Source organism: Taeniopygia guttata, chromosome 27, assembly GCF_048771995.1.
Source record: "Taeniopygia guttata chromosome 27, bTaeGut7.mat, whole genome shotgun sequence".
NCBI lineage: Eukaryota > Metazoa > Chordata > Aves > Passeriformes > Estrildidae > Taeniopygia > Taeniopygia guttata.
The window spans coordinates 3,018,583-3,036,731 of record NC_133052.1 but is presented as its reverse complement, the minus strand read 5'-3'; the positions used below and the strand labels follow the sequence as shown (position 1 = coordinate 3,036,731).

At 68.9% G+C, this 18,149-nt stretch overlaps 1 protein-coding gene across 3 annotated transcripts; it reads left to right on the top strand.

The window, feature by feature from the left end:
* The first annotated feature begins 2,748 nt into the window (after window positions 1–2,748).
* On the top strand, window positions 2,749–18,148 carry THRA (thyroid hormone receptor alpha). 3 transcript variants are annotated; one of them, XM_041721544.2, is made up of 10 exons: window positions 2,749–2,906; window positions 8,169–8,216; window positions 9,133–9,352; window positions 10,557–10,618; window positions 12,110–12,210; window positions 12,290–12,437; window positions 12,741–12,946; window positions 13,770–13,916; window positions 14,005–14,263; window positions 15,232–18,148. In XM_041721544.2, the coding sequence occupies exons 3-10, from the start codon at window positions 9,300–9,302 to the stop codon at window positions 15,480–15,482; spliced, it is 1,227 nt and encodes a 408-aa protein (XP_041577478.1). In that variant the 5' UTR covers window positions 2,749–2,906; window positions 8,169–8,216; window positions 9,133–9,299; the 3' UTR covers window positions 15,483–18,148. The 3 variants fall into 3 exon arrangements, with proteins under 3 accessions (XP_041577478.1, XP_030111869.1, XP_072775183.1); XM_030256009.4 differs by having other exon boundaries at window positions 2,756–2,906; window positions 8,172–8,216; XM_072919082.1 differs by lacking the exon at window positions 8,169–8,216 and having other exon boundaries at window positions 2,768–2,906.
* The last annotated feature ends 1 nt before the right edge of the window (window position 18,149 follows it).

Here is an 18,149-nt window from a genome sequence, read left to right as displayed (position 1 = left end):
CCACCCCAGCACAGCACCCCAAACCCCGGGGCAGGGGGTGGTGGCACTAGCAGGGTCGGGGGTGGCAGGAGGTGCTCGGGGGGGTCGCAGCTCCCCGGGGCGCTGCGGGGGCGGTCGGTTGGGGGAAGGCGTCGAAGGCTCGGCGCTTGGCAGGGTGCCCCGGCACAGCTGCCTCCGGCCCGGGGCCGGGGGGGCCGGAAGGGGCTGGGGCCGTTCCCAGCGCCGGGGGCAAGCGAGGGGCGAGCGGGGGCCGGCATGAGGGGCTTCCCCTTCCCACGGGGTCAGTGGGATGGCTGGGAGCTCTGGTGCCACGTCCCGCTGGGGGGCACATGGCTGGTGGCTGGTGTTCGGTGGGGTGTGAAGGATCTGATCCCGGATAGAGGGACACCCCCGTGGGGCCATCCTGACCCCCCAGCTGGCAGTGGGTGCTGCCTCTTGGGGGTCTCCAAGGGTGGGGATGGAGATGCCTGGTGTCATCCCCTTCCTGGGGGTCCTGGGGGGCACCACTGCTGATTTGGGGTTATATTTAGTGTTTCTGCCACAGAGCAGCAGGGTGAATTTTAATGAGTGTGTTCCAGCCAGCTGCCTGCACCCCAAGAGCAGCACAGCCCCTCTAAAGCCCAAATCTCCCCAGATCAGGGTCTGCCACAGGGTACAGGGTCCCCACCCTGTGGTGGCACCGGGGGAACCTCAGTGGGGACGAGGAGCTGGCGATGAGTGCGAGAGGCGCCTGTCTATGTGCTCCAGAGGGGCCACAGGCAAACTCCAGCCCTGCCTCAGTTTCCCCAATGGGATGGGGGCTTCCAGGCAACCTCAAGCAGGGGGATGTGGGGACATGAGGTGGTGTTGAGATGGCTGAGCCCCACAGGCTGGGGGCAGGCAGGCTCAGCCACAGCCTTATCGCGGGCAGACGGCTGCGGGGGGCCGCGGCCGAGCCGTGTTTGCTGAGGATAAAGTGTACGGAACAGGCGGGGAGGGACGGGGGGGCCGTCACGCTGCTGCTGCCCCGCCACACCAGGACCGCCAGCCATGAGGATCAGGGCCCCAGGGTGACCCGGGGACCAGGGGATCGATGGAGGCTGTGGGGACACCCACCAGCAGTCCCGGGTGTCGCTCTCCTCCATCCCCTGAGTACCCCCATCCATCCCCTGGCGACCACCTTCCCCTGGGGACTCTCATTACCTGGGGACCACCATCCCCTGGAGATCCCCGTTCCCCGGGTGGCACTGCCCCCTTTTTGTCCCCATTCTGAGCAGCCGCTGGCCCGTGGGGACTCCCCCCCACCCCTTCCCTGGGTGTTGCCTGCGCTCCCCAAGTTTGGGAAACCATCCCCTGGGTACACCCCTCCCAAGGAAACCTCCATCCCTCGGGGATCCTCCTCTCCTGGAAGCCTTCATGCCCGGGAGACCCCCACCCCCCTCATCCCCTGGGTGTCACCGCACCGCCCGTGCAGCCCAGGGAGGGGGTACCCATGGGGCTGGGGGGTGGGGGGCGGCCAGACTGAACCCCCCGGGGGTCCCAGGGCCGAGCTGCGGGGCTCCGGGCGGGGATGAGGGGGGCGGCAGAGCCGCTTTAAGCCCGGGCATGACGGGACGTGTAGTCCGGGGAGGAAAAGGGGGGGCTGGGAGCACGGGCTGCTGGGAAGGGGGTGGGGTGGCACGGCCGGGTCGGGGGGCGACCCTCAGCTCCATCCCCAGTGATCCCCCCGGGCTCCCGGTGCACGCCCGCCATCCCCAGCCCCACGGCGGCTCCGGGTCCGGCCCCACAGCGGGGTACGACCCCCGTCCTCCCCCGTCCCACGCATCCCCCGGGGGGCGCAGGGGCAGGGCCCCCCGACGTGCGGGTGTCCTGCGGGACCGTATCCTGCCCGGGGCGGTGTGGGTCTGAGAGGGACCCCCGTGCCTGGTGTGTGCCCCTCCCCGGGCCGGGCTGGGCACCCCGGGGTGTGGAGCTGCCCCCTGCCTCGTGGGCACTGTCACCAAGCCCCATGGGGACTGTCCCAGATCTCCATCAGCATCATCTCCACCGCACCGCCACCCAGCGAGGGCACCGTCCCGGCCCTTCCTGGGTGCTGTCCCCAAATCCTGTAGGGTCACTGTCACTATCACAGCATCGCCGTGGGCACCGTCCCCAGCTCCCTGCGGGTGCCGTGCCCTGCCCTCGTGGACACCAGGTTGTCACTGTCACAGCATCCCCGTGGGTGCTGTTCCCAGTCCCTGTGGGTACCATCCCCGCCCTGCCACGGGCATCCCCCTGGGCCTCCCTGGGCACCGTCTCCGGCCCCCCTTCGGTACAGCCCGCCAGGCTGTGGTCGCCATCCCCCGTTCGTGTTGTCACTGTCACGACATCCCCGTGAGCACCGTCCCAAACTCCTGTGGGCACCAGCTTCACCCCACCACGAGCACCGCCCCAGGATCGCGGGGCCCCAAACTCCTGTGGGCACTGTCCCCACCTCCCCGTGGGTGCCGTCCCCAACCCCTGTGGCCACTTCCCCTATCCCCCCACCCTGTGCTCACCACCCCCCGTCCTCGTTGTCGCTGTCGCCACATCCCCGTGGGCACCGTCAGGCCACCATCCCCACGCCGTGATCCCCGTGTCCCGCGCTACCCACCCCGGTGTCCCCCTCCCACGGTCCGCCCGGACCCCGCCGCTCCCCCGTGGGTCCCCACGCGGGGCCGGGCGCGGCGGGTGCAGGGAGCGGCTGCGGCCGGCGGAGGGGGCTGCGGCCGCGGCGGAGCGGAGCGGGCGGGCGGCGGGGCCGGGGGAGGGAGGAGCCAGCGCCGTTCGTCCGCCGCCGCCGCCGCCGCCGCCGCTGCGCCCCGCTCCGCTCCGCGCCCCGCACCGCCGCTCCGAGCCCCGCTCCGCGCCCTGCACCGCCGCTCCGCGCCCGCCGCCCTCGACCTCAGGTACGGCCCGAGCGGCCCCGCCGGCCCGAGCGGCCCCGCCGCCCCCCGGTTGTTTACCGCCGCCCCCCCCGGGCCCCCCCGGTTGAGCACGGGCTCCGTTCGGTGCGTGGAATGGGGGGGTGGGCGGCGATCGGGTGGGGAGGCTCCGGACCCGCGGAGAGCTCGGGGGCCGCGAACCGCGAGGAAAAAACACGGGGAGAGATTTTTTTTCTTGGAAAATCCGGGCGTTTGGCGTGGGGCGGGGGGGCCGCGTTCCCCCGTGGGGGGCGGGGGGGGGCACCGCGCCCCCCACCCCCACCGTACCCGCCGCTGCTGCATGCGGGGCACGGCGCTGCCCCCCGCCCGCCACGCCACGCCACGGGGGCAGCCCCCCCCGGCTGTGGCCCCCCGGCCCCGCGGCCCCCCCGTGGCCGTGGCGTGGCGGCGTGGCGGGGTCCGGGCCGCGGCGTGGCTCTGCGGTGATGGGCGCGGGGCCGCGCCGTGGGCAGGTCGCGGGGCCGGGCCGTGGGCAGGCCGTGGCCCTGTCGCGGCGGGGGGGGGGGAACCGTGGACGGCCGGGCCGTGACGGCGCCGTGGGGTGTCCGTCAGGGCTTGAGGGGCCCCTGTGTCCGCTCCCCCGCACCCACTCCGCAGGGCTGCAGGAATGCTGCGATTTTTTAATTTTTAAAATTTAAAATTATTTTTTAATTTTTTTTTTTTTTTGCGCCGAGAGCAGAGAGCGGGGGGGGGCGGGGGGGGGGGCGGTTCGGCCGCTCCCGGTTAGGGCGGGGGCAGCGGGGGGGCGTCCCCGGTGCGGCGGGGCGGAGGGGGAGCTCTAGCCCCGCACCACAGGCTTCGCCCTGAGCGGGGCGCGGGGCGTGGCGGGGGCTCCCCTCTGCACGGCGCCCCGCGGTCCCGCGGGATGTCCCCCACCCCAACCCCGGGGGGGCGGATCCTGCCCCCGGTCCGGTGTCGCCGCCGGGGTTAGGGATGCGGTCCCAACCGGACTCTGGCGCGTCCCCACTGTGCGATGCGGGGAAACTGAGGCAGGGGCGGGCGGCCGCCACGGCCAAGGTCACCCCGGGACCGCGACCTTCAGCCGTGACCCCCCCCCGCCGGGGGCTGCCACCGGCACCGACACCGGAGCCGCACCGGGAGGTCGGGCTGCGCCTCACCCCGCCTGACCCTCGACGGCACCGGAGACCCCCGCGGCTCCGCTGGAGCGCTAGTGGGACCGGGGCCGCCGTGGGGCGCGGGCAAACCCCGGTGGAACCGGTTTGGGGGGGCTCCCCTGCCCGGGGGTCTTGGCGCAGGGTGGGGACGCGGCGCGTCCCCCCCTCCCCACGGCGGTGCCGTGCGGCTGCGTGTGCCCCCCGCAGTGGTGCGGGCCCCGCGGGCCGGCGGAGCGGGATCCTCGCGTGGGGGTTCTCCCCGGCACCCCTTACCCTCCCGCCGCCGTGACCTTCGCGGGGCCGCGGCGTGGTCGCTCCGCGGACGGTTTCCCGGCGGGGCGAGCGCGGGCCGTACACGCCCGGTGTCCCGCACCCTGCGGGGCTGGGGGGGCTGCGGGCGCACCCCCGGACCCCTCCTGCCGGGCGGTGGCTGCAGGAAGCTGAACCCCCCCTCCGGCTCCGCTCGTCGCCCCGCGGGTGCATTGCCGGGGCAGCGGAGCCCGGAGCAGCGGCGGGGCCGCCCCGGGGGTCCCATCCCATCCCGCGGACCCCCGGCCCCGCCGGACCCCGCGCAGCCGCCGGTGCGTGGGGGCGGGGCCGGACGCCCGGGTCCCCCTCCGGACTGGGGGGGAAGAGGAGGAGGAGGAGGAGGAGAAGGGGGGGCCGCGGTGCAGGCGAAGGCGGGCGCGGGCTGCGCTCCCAGGGCCCCGCTCAGGCTGGGTGCGGGCGGGGGGCGCAGCGGGGTCGCGCCCCCCGGGGCGGTGCCGTTCGGGATGTCCCCTGCGCTGCAGACCCTCGGACAGGGTCGGGTGACTGCAGGAACACTGCGAGGACTGTCCCTCGTGTCCCCTTCTCACGGGGGGATGGGTTCCCACGGGCAATCTCGGTTCCGTGTCCCGGTGCTTGTCCCTGTGTCCCCTCGTGGGTGCCCACACCGGGCACCTCGTGGTGGCCGCCCCCCTTCAAGCAGGGCCCCCCGGGGAGGGGACCCAGGAGCTCCCCCCCGTTCCCGTGCACGTGAACCAGAGCCCCCGATTTAGAAACGTCCCATGCCGTGCCAAGGGCTGAGAATAGCTGCCGGCGTCCCGGCACACCTCCTGGGGCCAGGGGCACCCTGCGGGGCTCGGGGCCCGCAGCCACCCCAAAGAGCTGAGCCTGGGCACACTCAGCACACACCGGGTGCTCAGGGGTCCCTGTTGGGTGACCTTCGTGGCCTGGACAAGCAGTGACATCGGGATGAGCCGCATCCTGTGTGCTGGCACAGGGGACACGGTGCTGGGGATATGGGAGTGTGGCTCTTTCTCTGCCAGGCAGCTCCGGTGGGAAGGGAAGCTGAAGTGGGATGGGGAAAGGAGGCACAGCTGAATGCTCACACACAGCAGGAAGGAGGGGCCGCTGTGGCCTTGGTTGGATGTGGTGTTCTTGGGAATCCTGTGGGGTTTGTGGGGGCTGCGGGGCCGGGGGAGGGTCATGGTGCAGGTCCCCACTGTGGCGATGCAGGACCCGTTGGACACAGGATTTGTCAGAGGCTCAAGGCCACAATGTTGGGTGCCCAGTCAGTGTCGGGACAGGTCACCAGCCCTGCAGCCACCAGCTGTCCTGCGAGTGGTGGCTTCAATGAGCCATGAGCCACAGGGAGAGCACAAACCCAGGCTCAGCCATCCTGCCCCACAGCACAGCCCAGACCCCACATGTGTGGGGAGGGGGTACCATGCAGGGCTCTGGTGGCACTGGGTGGGCTGCCCTGATGTCAGGCCCGTGGCATCCCCCTTGCTGGGGCTGCCCAGCTGCTGTGCATGCCTGGGATTCCTGCAGCCTCACGGCACAGCACAGCACGCTGTCCCCACTGCCACGCGTGCCCACGGCACCGGGCCCTGTGTGGCCTTGGCATGGCGTGCCGGGCGCTGGCACAGGTGTGTGGTGAGCGCACAGCACCGGACGCAGACACGCGTGTGGCGCTTGGCACAGCCTCACACACGGGCATCGGCGCGTGCCGGTGCTGCCAGCCGTGGCACGGCAGGTGCCCCGTGCCTGGCCACACTCCCACGTGCACGGCCGTGCCAGCCGGTGCAGCCAGGGTTTGTCAGGCAGCGGCAGATCTGTACCACCCTGGTACCTGCCATGACGCTGCCCCAGTGCCCCGTGTGACACTGCCCCGGTGCCCACCGAGACGCTGCCCTGGTGCCCCCCATGATGCTGCAATGCCTGTGGTGACACTGCCCCGGTGCCCGCATGGCCGGGTATCCCTCCCTGGCCGGCGGCCGCGGGTCTGCCCTGCCCCCAGCCCGTGCTAATCACACTAATTGGCACCGTGGCTAAAGCGCTTAGGCCCTCACCTCCCTGACCCGGCTGGCAGCTGGGCTGGGGGGGTGCTGGGACCCCCGGAGCCCATCTGTGCTGGGGGGCAGGGACACGGCACTGGCCCCGTGGGGCGGCCCCGGTACCCAGCACCCACGTCTGCCTGCACGGAGGCGGTCCGTGCCTTTGTGGAGAGACATCCCATTGTCCGGGGACCCCATTCCGGGGGTCTGTGGGGAGCAGGGTGCTGAGTGCCCCCGCTGGGGCGAGGTAGCTCCCGCCGACAGCCCAGCCCCGGACTTTGCCCCCGGGTTGTTTTCAGCCGCCTGCAACCACCCGACTCAGCAGAAACGCTCCCCTGGGCGTGGGGCTGGTTTGGGGGGGCGCCGGGGGGGCTCCCGCCGGCTGCCACCCCGCACCCACCCCGCACCCACCCAGCACCCACCCAGCACCTGCTGCTGCAGGTGGGACGCGCAGGTTTGGGTGCCGGCGGCGCGGGGTGGGCTGAGACCTGACTGCTCTCATCACACGTGTCCCGCTGGAGGAGGAGGAGGAGGAAGAGGAGGAGGAGGACGAGAAGAGCCGCCTCCCGTGTCTGTGTGTCTGGGCCGCCCCAGCGCGCCCGGGATTCCTCGAGTGACGGTTCCTGGAGCGGCTCCGCCGGCTGATCGCAGGGTGCCGGTGATGCCGAGGGTGGCAGGGGGCTGCTGGGGTCTCGCTGGGGTGACGACCCCCGACCTAACGCCGCTGCCCCCCGGCTTTAGCCCTACGCCTCTCTCCTTTGGCTCTGCACCCACCAGGCCACCTCCGTGGGGACACTGAGGCAGGGTGACCACACGCACCCACAGCACGCTGGCTTTGGGGACAAACCATGTTCCACCCCGCAGCGGTTCCACCGATGCACCCCGAGCCCCGCACATGCACCGAGCGTGTCGGGGCTCTGCCGGGGTCCCGGGGGAGAGGGGCGGGGGGCGGCGGGGGGGCCGGTGCCCGGCGGGGGCCGCGCAGCTCTGGATCTCTGCCAGTGCCTATACTTGGAAGTTCTCCGCGCGCCGTTCCCATATGGAACAAACATTTGCTGCAGCCCCCGGCTCTATAGGTACGGCCGGCCCCGAGCCCGGCCTGAGGCTGCGGCAAGGGGCGCCCAGGCCCCGTGAGCCCCCCGAGGTGGGGAGTGAACCCCGGGCTGGTGGATGCGGTGCGGTGCCTCAGTTTCCCTGAAGAGACCGGTGCAGGCGACGCCCCCTCTTCAGGCGTTCCGGGCGACCCCTGAAGCGAACCCCTCGTGCGGCACAGGGTGCTCTGTGCACCCATGGGTGCAGCATCCCTCGCCCTCCCCCCATCCTTCGCTGCTCAGGGTGTCCTCAACCGGGGCGCCCCGTATTGTGGGGGTGTCGTGGGGGCCCCCAGCCCCGTCCGCTCGCGTTTTAAATCCGCCGGAGGAATTTCTGTGGCGGCCAAGACAAACGTGACCTACTTTCTGCTGTCCCCGCGCGGAGCGGAGCGGAGCGGAGCGGAGGAGCCCGGGGCTGGGCACCGCGCCCGCCGCGGCCCCCCCGCGCCCCCGGGCCCGGGCTGAGGGCCCCCCGCGCCCCTCACACCCCTCCGCACCGCCAGGCTCACCCACGGGTCACGGGGGGGTGTGAGCAGGGCCCCCCATCATCGTACCGTGCCGCTGCGTGTCCGTGGGATGTGGAACGGGGTGGGCACGAAGAGCCGCTTGTGCTGCCGCCATCCTTCCCTTGGGGGGGTCGGGGGGTGCCCTCCGGTGCTGCCCGTGCCCTGACCCCCCCACATGGTGTCTTTGCCACAGCAGAGCTCGCGGAGGAGGGATCGCCCGGACCCCCGGCGCCCCCATCCCGTAAGTCACCACCTACCCCATAAATCACCCCCCACCCCATAGGTTGCCCACCTCACCAAGAGTCACCCCCAGCCCCAGATTTGGGGGTGTCCAACTGTGCGATGAACAGGTCAGGGCTCAGCCTGGCACCCCAGAACAGCATCCGAGGGGCTTCCCTGGGTGGGGAGGGGCTGCCCTCTGCGCCCCCTCCCCGATGCTCTCCCCCCTTTTGGGGGCCCTCCCAGCCCTGCCCCAAAGGTGGCGGGAGCTCCCCTGGGTGTGCTTGTGCTTTGTGTGTTCTCAGACAGGTTTGCACACCTGTGCACACTCACAGAGCCTTGCACAAGCCTGCACACACTCCCTCCCAGGCCTTCTGTGCTGCCACAGCCTCGCACACCTGTGCACGCTCTCACACACCTGGACATGTTCTTGCACACTCACCCGTGCCCTGCACACCTGTGCACGCTCTCACACACCTGGACATGTTCTTGCACACTCACCCACGCCCTGCACACCTGCGCACGCTCTTCCCATGGCGTGGCACACCTGTACACACACTTGCACACCTGTGCACATTCTCCTACATCCCTGCACACTCTTCCACTCCCTGAATTCTCTCACAGCCTTGCACACCTGTGCGTTTCAGCCCTCCGTGCACACTCGTGCACACTCTCACCCCGCTCTGCCCTCTGGCCCAGCCCCGCTGCTGTCGCACACACCCTGCACGTCGCTCCCTCCTGGTGTTCTCGCACGTCCCTCATGCCCTTGCCCAGCCCTGGCTGCCCTTGCACGCTCCACACGTCCTTGCACACTCAAACCCAGCCCCTCCCCGGTACCCACAGCTCCTGGGGGGGACCCCACAGCTTCACAGCCCTCCCTGGGGGTCCCCTCTGTGTCCCCCAGGGCTGCTCCCGGGGCTGAGGCCGCTGTCCCGCAGGGTCCTGCCCGGGATGCTGCGCGGTGCTGAGCACTGAGGGGCACCATGGGGTGCGCGGCGTAGCCCCCCGCCGTGGCCGCCCCGCCGTGGCCGCCCCGCCGTGGCCCCCGCGAGGCGCCAGAGCCCCCTCGGTCGGTGCTGAGCGCTCCTTGATGGAATTGCGGTGAATGGAACAGAAGCCCAGCACCCTGGACCCGCTGTCGGAGCCAGAGGACACCCGGTGAGACCCCAGCCCAGCACGGGGACATGCAGGGGACAATGTGGCACTGCGCTTGGCACATCCCTGCACACGCCTGCACCTGGCTGTGCCCTCTGTCTCAATGTCATGTGTGTCCCCAAGTGTCCCCATACCTGCTGCTGCACCCCTGTGCCCACTCTGTCCCTTGTGTCCCCGTGCCTACTGTGTCCCTTGTGTCCTCGTGTGTCCCCACTCGTGCTCATGTACGTGTCCGTGTGTCCCTGCTGGTTCTGTGTCTGTCCGTGCCCCGTGTGTCCCTGCGTCCTGAGTGTCCCTTGTGTCCCCGTGCCCACCGCGTCCCCATCGCCCCCATGTGTCCCCATTCATGTTCCGAACCTGGGTGTCCCCATGTCCTGGGTGCACCCCACATATCCCAAATCATCCCTGTGCACCCTCACCTTCGGGGTATCCCCACACGTGCCCATGTCCTGGGTGTCCCCCTGCACCCCCATATCATCAGGAGTGTCCATGCCCAGGTGTCCCTACATCCCCACTCGTGCCCCCCATGCTGTGCCCCCCACTCGTGCCCCTCCCAGCCGCCCCCTCCCCGCGGGACCCCCCCTCGCTCCCCCTCCCTGGGGTGTTCCGAGCCTCCCGAGGGGGGTGGCGGTCCGGGGTCACCCTGGGGTGAAGCCCCCCCCCGTGGGGGGTTCGGGGGTCCACGGGCCCCCCCCCCGTGGGGACGGGCGCGCGCGGACCCCCGCCGCCCGCCATTGGCTGAGCCCCCGATGACGTCACTTCCCCGCTCAGCCAAAAGGACATTTTGTCTTTGACTGTGAATGAGCCCCTCCCCCACCCGCCCCTCCCCCACCCTTCCCCCGCCCCTCCCCCACCCCCCCACCCTTTCCCTTCCCCTCCCCCACCCGCCACCCTTTCCCTTCCCCTCCTTCCCCCCCACCCCAGCCCGCTCCCACCCCCCCAGGGCGGTGCCGTGTCCCGGGGGGGGTCCCGGGAGGGATGATCTGGGTGGGGGGGGGTCCCCAGGGTCCTCTCCCACCCCCCCATGCCGCACCCCAAGGCCGGACCCCACCTGTGACATCGCCGCGTTGGGACCCCCGGGCGGGGGCTGCCCAGCAGAGAAGGGGGTCCGAGGCGGATTTTGGGGTGCTGTTGGAAATTTGGGGGGGGGGTGGGCAGCGGGAATGTGTGGGCACCGTCGCAGCCTGTGCCCACCCCGCTCCCGCAGGTGGCTGGATGGGAAGCGCAAAAGAAAGAGCAGCCAATGTTTGGTGAAGAGCAGCATGTCAGGTACGGGGAGCCGCGGCTCCCGCTGAACCCCCCCGGGCACCCCCCGGCCCTGCTGGGCACCCCCGGGCACCTCATGTGTCACCTGGCTCCCCCAAAGTCCACGGACACCCCTCGTCCCCCATGGGCACCCCAAAATTCCTGTGTGTGCACCGCAGTGCCGCACGGACACCCCACGTCTGCAGGTTCCCCGGAGTCCCACGGACACCCCTCGTCCCCCGTGGGCACCCCGGGAACTCCCATGTCATTCCAGGGTCCCACATACACCCCACGTCCCTGGTGGGCACCCCGAGATCCCCACGTGTCCCCACCCATACCCCACTCGCGTGTCCCCCCCGCACCCCACATCCCGGCGGGGTCCCGCGGGGTCCCCGTCCCCCACGTCCCGGTCGGTGCCCCGTGGCTCGGGGCGGTGCTGTCGGGGCGGCAGCGCCCTGGGGTGGGCGATAAGGGGGGCCCCGCGGGCCCTGCCCCCCGCCCTGCCCCATTCCCCGGCGGGGAGCGGCCGGCGCCGGCGGGAGCGGCGGGGGGAGCCCGGGGGGAACCGGGACCGGCTCCCGCCCCTCCCCTCCCCTGCACCCGCCCCGCGCCCTGGGGCGGGAACACCCGGGGACCCCCACTTCCAGCACCTTAGAGTGGGCTCGAGGGGTCCCCACGCCTGCCTTGGTGGGATCAGCGGTTCTGGGGTGCTGAGGACACCCCCCGAATTATGGGTGCTCTCTACAAGGGGCACCCAGACATCAGCCCCCTCCTCATCTCTCCCACCTCTCCGGGATTTGCACATCCTGCCCCCCACCCAAAACACGAGGTGGGCTCCTGGGGTGGGGAACACGAGGGGTTCAGGGTGCTGGGGACCACCCCGTGTGTCATGGATGATCCGTGCCTCAGTTTCCCTGAGCAGTGGGTGGTGGGGGGGCTCTGGTGGGGGGCTGGTCCCCGGGCTGCCAGGCAGGGGGACCCCGGACAACAGTGGGGACAGTGTGTCTTTGTGTGCCAGGGGGATGGGGACCCCCCCGCTGCTGGATAATGAGATAATGGGGGCTTTATTGGTGCGGGGGGCTCGGGCACCCCCCACACACCCCCAGCCTTAACCCTTCCTGTGCCGGGGCAGACAGCGGCGGGTGTAGACAGAGGGGAAACTGAGGCACAGAGAAGGGATGATGTACTGGGCATCCCTGGCACGGAGGGTGTGGGGAATCCCTGATGCTGTGTGTGCCCATGGTCTGTGATGTGGGGTCTGCAAGAGGGTCTCTGATTCAGGATTTCTGAGGGGGTCTCTGATGTGGGGTCTGTGGGAGGGTGACTGGTACAGGGTGCTCCAGGGGTCCCTGACTTGGGGTGCCCTGGGCGTCCCTGGCATTGGAATTTCTGTCATGGGGTGCTCTGGGCGTGTCTGTCATGGGAATCCCTGTCACGGAGCACCCCACCAGTCCCTGCTGTGGGGGGCCCTGCCCCGGGGCACCCTGGGGGTCCCTGACTCGGGGGTCCCCGCAGGGTACATCCCTAGTTACCTGGACAAAGATGAACAGTGTGTGGTGTGCGGGGACAAGGCCACCGGCTACCACTACCGCTGCATCACCTGCGAGGGCTGCAAGGTGAGTGGGGGCAGGGGGGCTTGGGGGGTCAGGGGGGGCTCAGCAGGGCTCACTGTGGCACCCCCTGCACCCTCCCCAGGGATTTTTCCGTCGGACCATCCAGAAGAACTTGCACCCCACCTACTCCTGCAAATACGATGGGTGCTGCGTCATCGACAAGATCACCCGCAACCAGTGCCAGCTCTGCCGCTTCAAGAAGTGCATCTCCGTGGGCATGGCCATGGACCGTGAGTTGGGGGGCTCGGTTGGTGGGGCAGGTTGGGGTCCCAGCACCCTGGGGCACATTGGGGTACCCAGAACAGCTGCAGGACCAGGCTGGGCTCTCGGGTGCTGGGATGCATGAATGGGGGGGTCCTAGCTGACTGGGGGGATCCCAGATGTTAGTGGGGGGTTTTGGGAGGTGGGTTGGGGTCCTGGTGCTATGAGGCGAGGTGGGGTGCCTGGAGCAGCCACAGGGGGAGGCTGGGGGTCACTGTGGGGTGCTGTGCTGCAGCTGGGGGATGCAGGGCTGATGCTGGGGGTCCCGGCAGTGGTGCTGGATGACTCCAAGCGGGTAGCCAAGCGAAAGCTGATCGAGGAGAACCGGGAGCGGCGGCGGAAGGAGGAGATGATCAAATCCCTGCAGCACCGCCCCAACCCCAGCGCCGAGGAGTGGGAGCTGATCCATGTGGTGACAGAGGCCCACCGCAGCACCAATGCCCAGGGCAGCCACTGGAAGCAGAAGCGGAAATTCCTGGTGAGGGGATGCAGCGGAGGGACTTTTGTCACCGCTTTGGCCCCAGCCCTGCCCCCAGCCCCAGCTGGGGTCTGCTGTGTGTTCACACGTGGTGGCAGTGCCGCCTTTGGGATGTCACCGGTGTCCTTGGGCAGCCGAGGGGGGTTGGGACATTGCTCAGTGTCCTTGAGCTGGTCACCCCCAAAGGGTTCAGGGGTGAGCAGTGACCGAAGGGGACAGCTGTGCCCGCGGGTGGCCCTGGCCCCGGCCCTGCCACTGGCCCTGTCACTGTCCCTGTCATGCAGCTCCCTCTCCTGGCTGCTGCACCACCACTGTTCCCGGTGACATGGGGGCCCAGGGGGGACAGGGTCACATCACTGCCTCACGGGGGTCCCAGGGAGGGGGAACGGGGTCACACTGCACCCCCAACACCACTGCCCACCATGGGGGTCCTAAAGGGGGGACACGGTCACACTGCACCCCCCAACACCACTGCCCACTGTGGGGGTCATGGAGGGAAAACAGTCACTCTGCACCCCCCAACACCACTGTGGGGGCCACCAGGGTGGGACATGGTCACATCACACTCCCCAGTGCCACCAGGGTGGGACATGGTCACACCACACTTCCAACAGCACTGCCCAGCATGGGGGTCCCAGAGGGTGACACAGTCACAACTGCACCCCCAAACCCCACTGTTCACCATGGGGGACACAGTCACACCACACCCCACAACGCCCCGTCTGCTGTGGGGGTTCCAGGGGTGACACGGTCACACCGCGCTCCCCAGTGCCACCATGGTGATCCCAGGGGACACATGGTGACATCAGCGTGTCCCCCACAGCCCGAGGACATCGGCCAGTCCCCTATGGCCTCCATGCCCGACGGGGACAAAGTCGACCTGGAGGCGTTCAGTGAGTTTACAAAAATCATCACCCCGGCCATCACCCGCGTGGTCGACTTTGCCAAAAAACTGCCCATGTTTTCAGAGGTAACGGCGGGCTGGGGACTTCGGGAGGTCTGGGGTGGTCTGCCCAGGGTCTGAATCACACCAACCCCCCCCAAAACTGCCCCCAAAGCTGCCTTGCGAGGACCAGATCATCCTGCTGAAGGGGTGCTGCATGGAGATCATGTCGCTGCGGGCGGCCGTGCGCTACGACCCCGAGAGCGAGACGCTGACGCTGAGCGGGGAGATGGCCGTGAAACGGGAGCAGCTCAAGAACGGCGGCCTCGGCGTCGTCTCCGATGCCATCTTCGACCTGGGCAAGTCCCTCTCTGCCTTCAACCTGGATGACACCGAGGTGGCCCTGCTCCAGGCTGTGCTGCTCATGTCCTCAGGTAACGGTGATGGGTGGAATGGGGTGGGCACCCCAGTGCCCGGGGAATCAGAGGGTGGCATCCCAATGCTCAGAGTTCTCGGTGCCCTGGGGAGGTGTTAGGTGGGCACCCTGATGGCAGAGATCCCCAGCAGCTTCAGGGGGAATTGGGTGGGCACCCCCATGCCCAGAGGCTGTGCATGGGGATCGTTGTGTTGGCACCCCCTTGCCCACAGCCCCCAGCATTTGGAGGGGCATTGGGTGGACGCCCCAATGCCCAAAGTCCTCACTGTCCTGGGGGTGTGTTGGGTGGGCACCCCAATGCCAGAGCCCCCAGCATCAGGTGGGCACCCACCCCGATGCCCAGAGTCCTCACTATCCAGGGGGGTATTGGATGGGCACTCTGATGCCAGAGCCCCCCAACATCTTCAGGGCGTGTTGGGTGGGAAATCATGTCGCCCTGGACTTTGGGTGGATTTGGGGTGTGCAATCCCAATTCCCAGAGCTTCAGGCAGCTCTGGGAGGGGTCCCAGGAGCATGAGGTGGGCACCCCAGTCCCTGTACCCAGGGGCACAGGCTGAGCCTCTTGGTCCCCTGGGGACCCCTGCCAGGCTGACGTGGGTCTGTGGGGTGGGCACCCCAACAGCCAGGGGGTGCGTGGGACACTCAAGCCCTGTGGGAGGGAGAATCCTGCAGATGCTGGACTGGGAGAGGGCCTCTTCCACGGGCAGAGAATGCCAGGACGACGAGGGGTTCAAACTAAAAAAGGGAGATTGTGATGGGGTATTGGGAAAAAATTGCTCTCTGTGAGGGTGGTGAGGCCCTGGCACAGGGACGTGTCCAAGGCCAGGCTGGATGGGGCTTGGAGCACTCTGGGACAGTGGAAGGTGGCCCTGCCCATGACAGGGGTGGGACTGGATGAGCTTTAAGGTCCCTTCCCACACAAACGGGGGATTCCACAATCCCCTGACCATTCCCTGGTTCCCGCAGACCGGACGGGGCTGATCTGCGTGGAGAAGATCGAGAAGTGCCAGGAGACGTATCTGCTGGCCTTTGAGCACTACATCAACTACCGCAAACACAACATTCCCCACTTCTGGCCCAAGCTGCTGATGAAGGTGACGGATCTGCGGATGATCGGCGCCTGCCACGCCAGCCGCTTCCTGCACATGAAGGTGGAGTGTCCCACCGAGCTCTTCCCCCCCCTCTTCCTCGAGGTCTTCGAGGACCAGGAGGTGTAGGGCCGACAGCCCCCCACCCTGTGCCCCCCCAACCCCACTCTGGCCCCCCCAAATCTTTCTCGTCCCCCTGTAAGGACAAGGGGATGCTGTGCCCAGGGTGGGGGTCCTGCTGTGCCCCCCCAACAGCCCCCCCACCCCCCCGGCCCCAGGACTTGACGAATTTTGTTTGTTTGCACAGGGAAGGGCCCCGACGGTCGAGCGTTCCCTTTATTGTCCTTCTCTTCGTAGATTATTATTTTTTAAGCATTTATTTCCCTCCCTGAGAGGCTAAAATATTAAACTAACTGCACTTTGGAAGGAGGAGGAGGAGGAGGAGGAGGAGGAAGAGCAGGGAGGAGAGGAGGGGGCTCTGGGCTGCACAGGGAGAGGCTGCCCCGGCTGGGGGGCCGTGGCCATATGCACTTTTGGCCGGGCAGCAATTTGGGGGGCTGGGGTGGGGGCCAGGACTCCCCTCCATAGCAGGGCAGGGGCTGGGACCCCCATCCCCCATAGTGGGGTGAGGGCCAGGACCCCCCCCCACAGCAGGGCGGGGGCACAGGGGGGGCACAGAGGTGGGGAGGGGGACCCCAGCCCGTCGGGGTGCAGGGCTGGTGGGGCCCCCCCCAGCCCACTGGGTCTGCCCCGGCTGGGGTGACCCCCCTGTGTCCCCCCTTTATCCCCACATTTGGGGCCAGAATGGGGTTTTGGGGGTTCTTTTGTCTTTTTTGGGCTGAGATGAGACAATTTTGTGCCAAGCGCCGCAGATGGTGGGCGCTGCAGGACACTGGGGGGGGCCACTCCCCCCCCAAACCCCCCCAACTTTTCCGTTGTCCTTTTTTTGTTGTTTTTCCCCTTGTCCTCGTGGGTTTTGTCGTGTCCGTCAGGAGTTGCAAAGGCCCCGGAGGCGCCGGCGGGGGGGCGGTGGGTGCCCCCCCCGGGACCCCCAACTGCACTACTGCCCCAGCCCCCCGGCAGCAGCACTTTGGGGGGGCTGCACCCCCCAACCGCCCCCCCAATGCTCCTGGGGGGACAGGGGGCTGGCAGGGGGAATCCCACAGGGGGCTTGAGGTGGGGGGTGGGGGCACAGCTGCAAGGGGGCACCCGGGAATGGTTTTATCACCTTTTTACCCCCCCCCCAAATTTAGGTTTGTGAATTTTTTCTTACCTCAGGCGGAGGCCGAGGGGGGGTGCGGGCCGGGGGGGGGCCGGCAAGGCAGGCCAGGCCCACCTAAGCTAATATATATATATATATATATATATATATAAATATATATAAAATATATAATTTTTGTAATTAAAAAAAAATCTTTTTACGGGTCGTTTAAAAGCAGAAAATCCCAACACCAGACACGTCCCCCCCACAGGCACAGCGGGCCGGGCTGGGCTCCCCCCACACCCCAGACTCCCCCCAGCCATGGGGGTTGTGTCGGGGGACCCCGCCAGACCCCTTGCAGCTGGTTGGGGGGCACAGCGGGGCTGTGGCACCCTGGGGTGCCCCGGGTGGGGGTGCCTGCCCCCAGTCACAAGTACCAGCGCCGGATTTGACCTTGGTGCAAAATGTCTTAAACCCCCACCCAGGGGCCTGGCTCGGGGGGGCCTGGCTCAGGGGTCCCCGCTTTGGGGGTCCCCGCTTTGGGGGTCCCGGCAGCACCGGCTGCGGGCGGTGCTATAGGAGCCGAACACTAACACCCGCCCTGGGGGGGCACAGATTTGGGGGCTTGCCCCCCACCCCTGGCAGCAGCGGTCCCAACACGTGCCTTCGGGCCACGGGTGGGGCCGCGGCACCCGGGTGATGCCCCCCACGCCCGCTGGTGCCGTGGCCGTGCCATGTTGCTGCCACGGCCACGCGTGTTGGCGCCGTGGCCACGCGTGTTGGTATCGTGCCAGCGCAGTGGCCGTGCCATGTCGGTGCCACAGCAAGGCACGTTGGCGCAGTGACGGCGCCTCGGCCACGCGTGTTGGTGCCGTGTCAGTGCCATGGCAACTCCTGTTGGTGCAATGACGGTGCGGTGCCGTGTCCCCGCGTGTTCCCGCACACGCTCCGTGTGTCACCGCGCGCTCCCGTCGCGACACGGCAGCGCCGTCGCGGGACGTGTCTTAATCAGCCCCCGTGACCCCCGCCCCGAGCGGCCACACGGGGCCCTGGGGCAGCTTGTCCCGGGGTGGGGGGCTCATCACAGCCCCCCCACCCGCTGCCCCCCGCACGCCCCCCACCCTCCACTTCCCCCCACGCCCCCCCGGGCCGTCCCCGCGTCTCCGTCTCGCGTCGCCATCGCACGTCCAGCATCCAGCGTCGGTCCCGGGGGGCCACACCGGTGCCCCCCACCCCTGCGCCACCTCCCCCGGGCCACCCCTCCCCGTGTCCCCCCCTGTCCCCGCGCCCCCCGTCCCCCCCAAGCACATACCTCATGGCTCCCGGAGCTGCCCCTGCCCGCGGGCATCGAGCCCGGCCAGCGCCCGGCCCAGCACAGCCCAGCCCGGCCCGGCTCGGCCTGGCGCCCCACGCGAGGTCCCCCACTATGCAGGGTGCTGAGGGGGGGAGGGGGGGTCGCAGCCGGCGTTGCTGAATGTAGGGGTGCGGGCCGGGGGGGCCGTGGAGCCCCCGTGACAATCACAGTCTGTGACGTGCGATTTTAAACCCTTTTGTGTTTTGGTCAGGATTTTAAAGAAAGATATTTTTATGGTAAT

Coding starts and splice junctions, on each gene's coding strand:
- THRA (XM_041721544.2), top strand. CDS start 9,300: ATGGAACAGAAGCCCAGCACCCTGGACCCGCTGTCGGAGCCAGAGGAC. Junction 12,211..12,289: donor TCACCTGCGAGGGCTGCAAG/GTGAGTGGGGGC, acceptor CACCCTCCCCAG/GGATTTTTCCGTCGGACCAT. Junction 14,264..15,231: donor TGTGCTGCTCATGTCCTCAG/GTAACGGTGATG, acceptor TGGTTCCCGCAG/ACCGGACGGGGCTGATCTGC.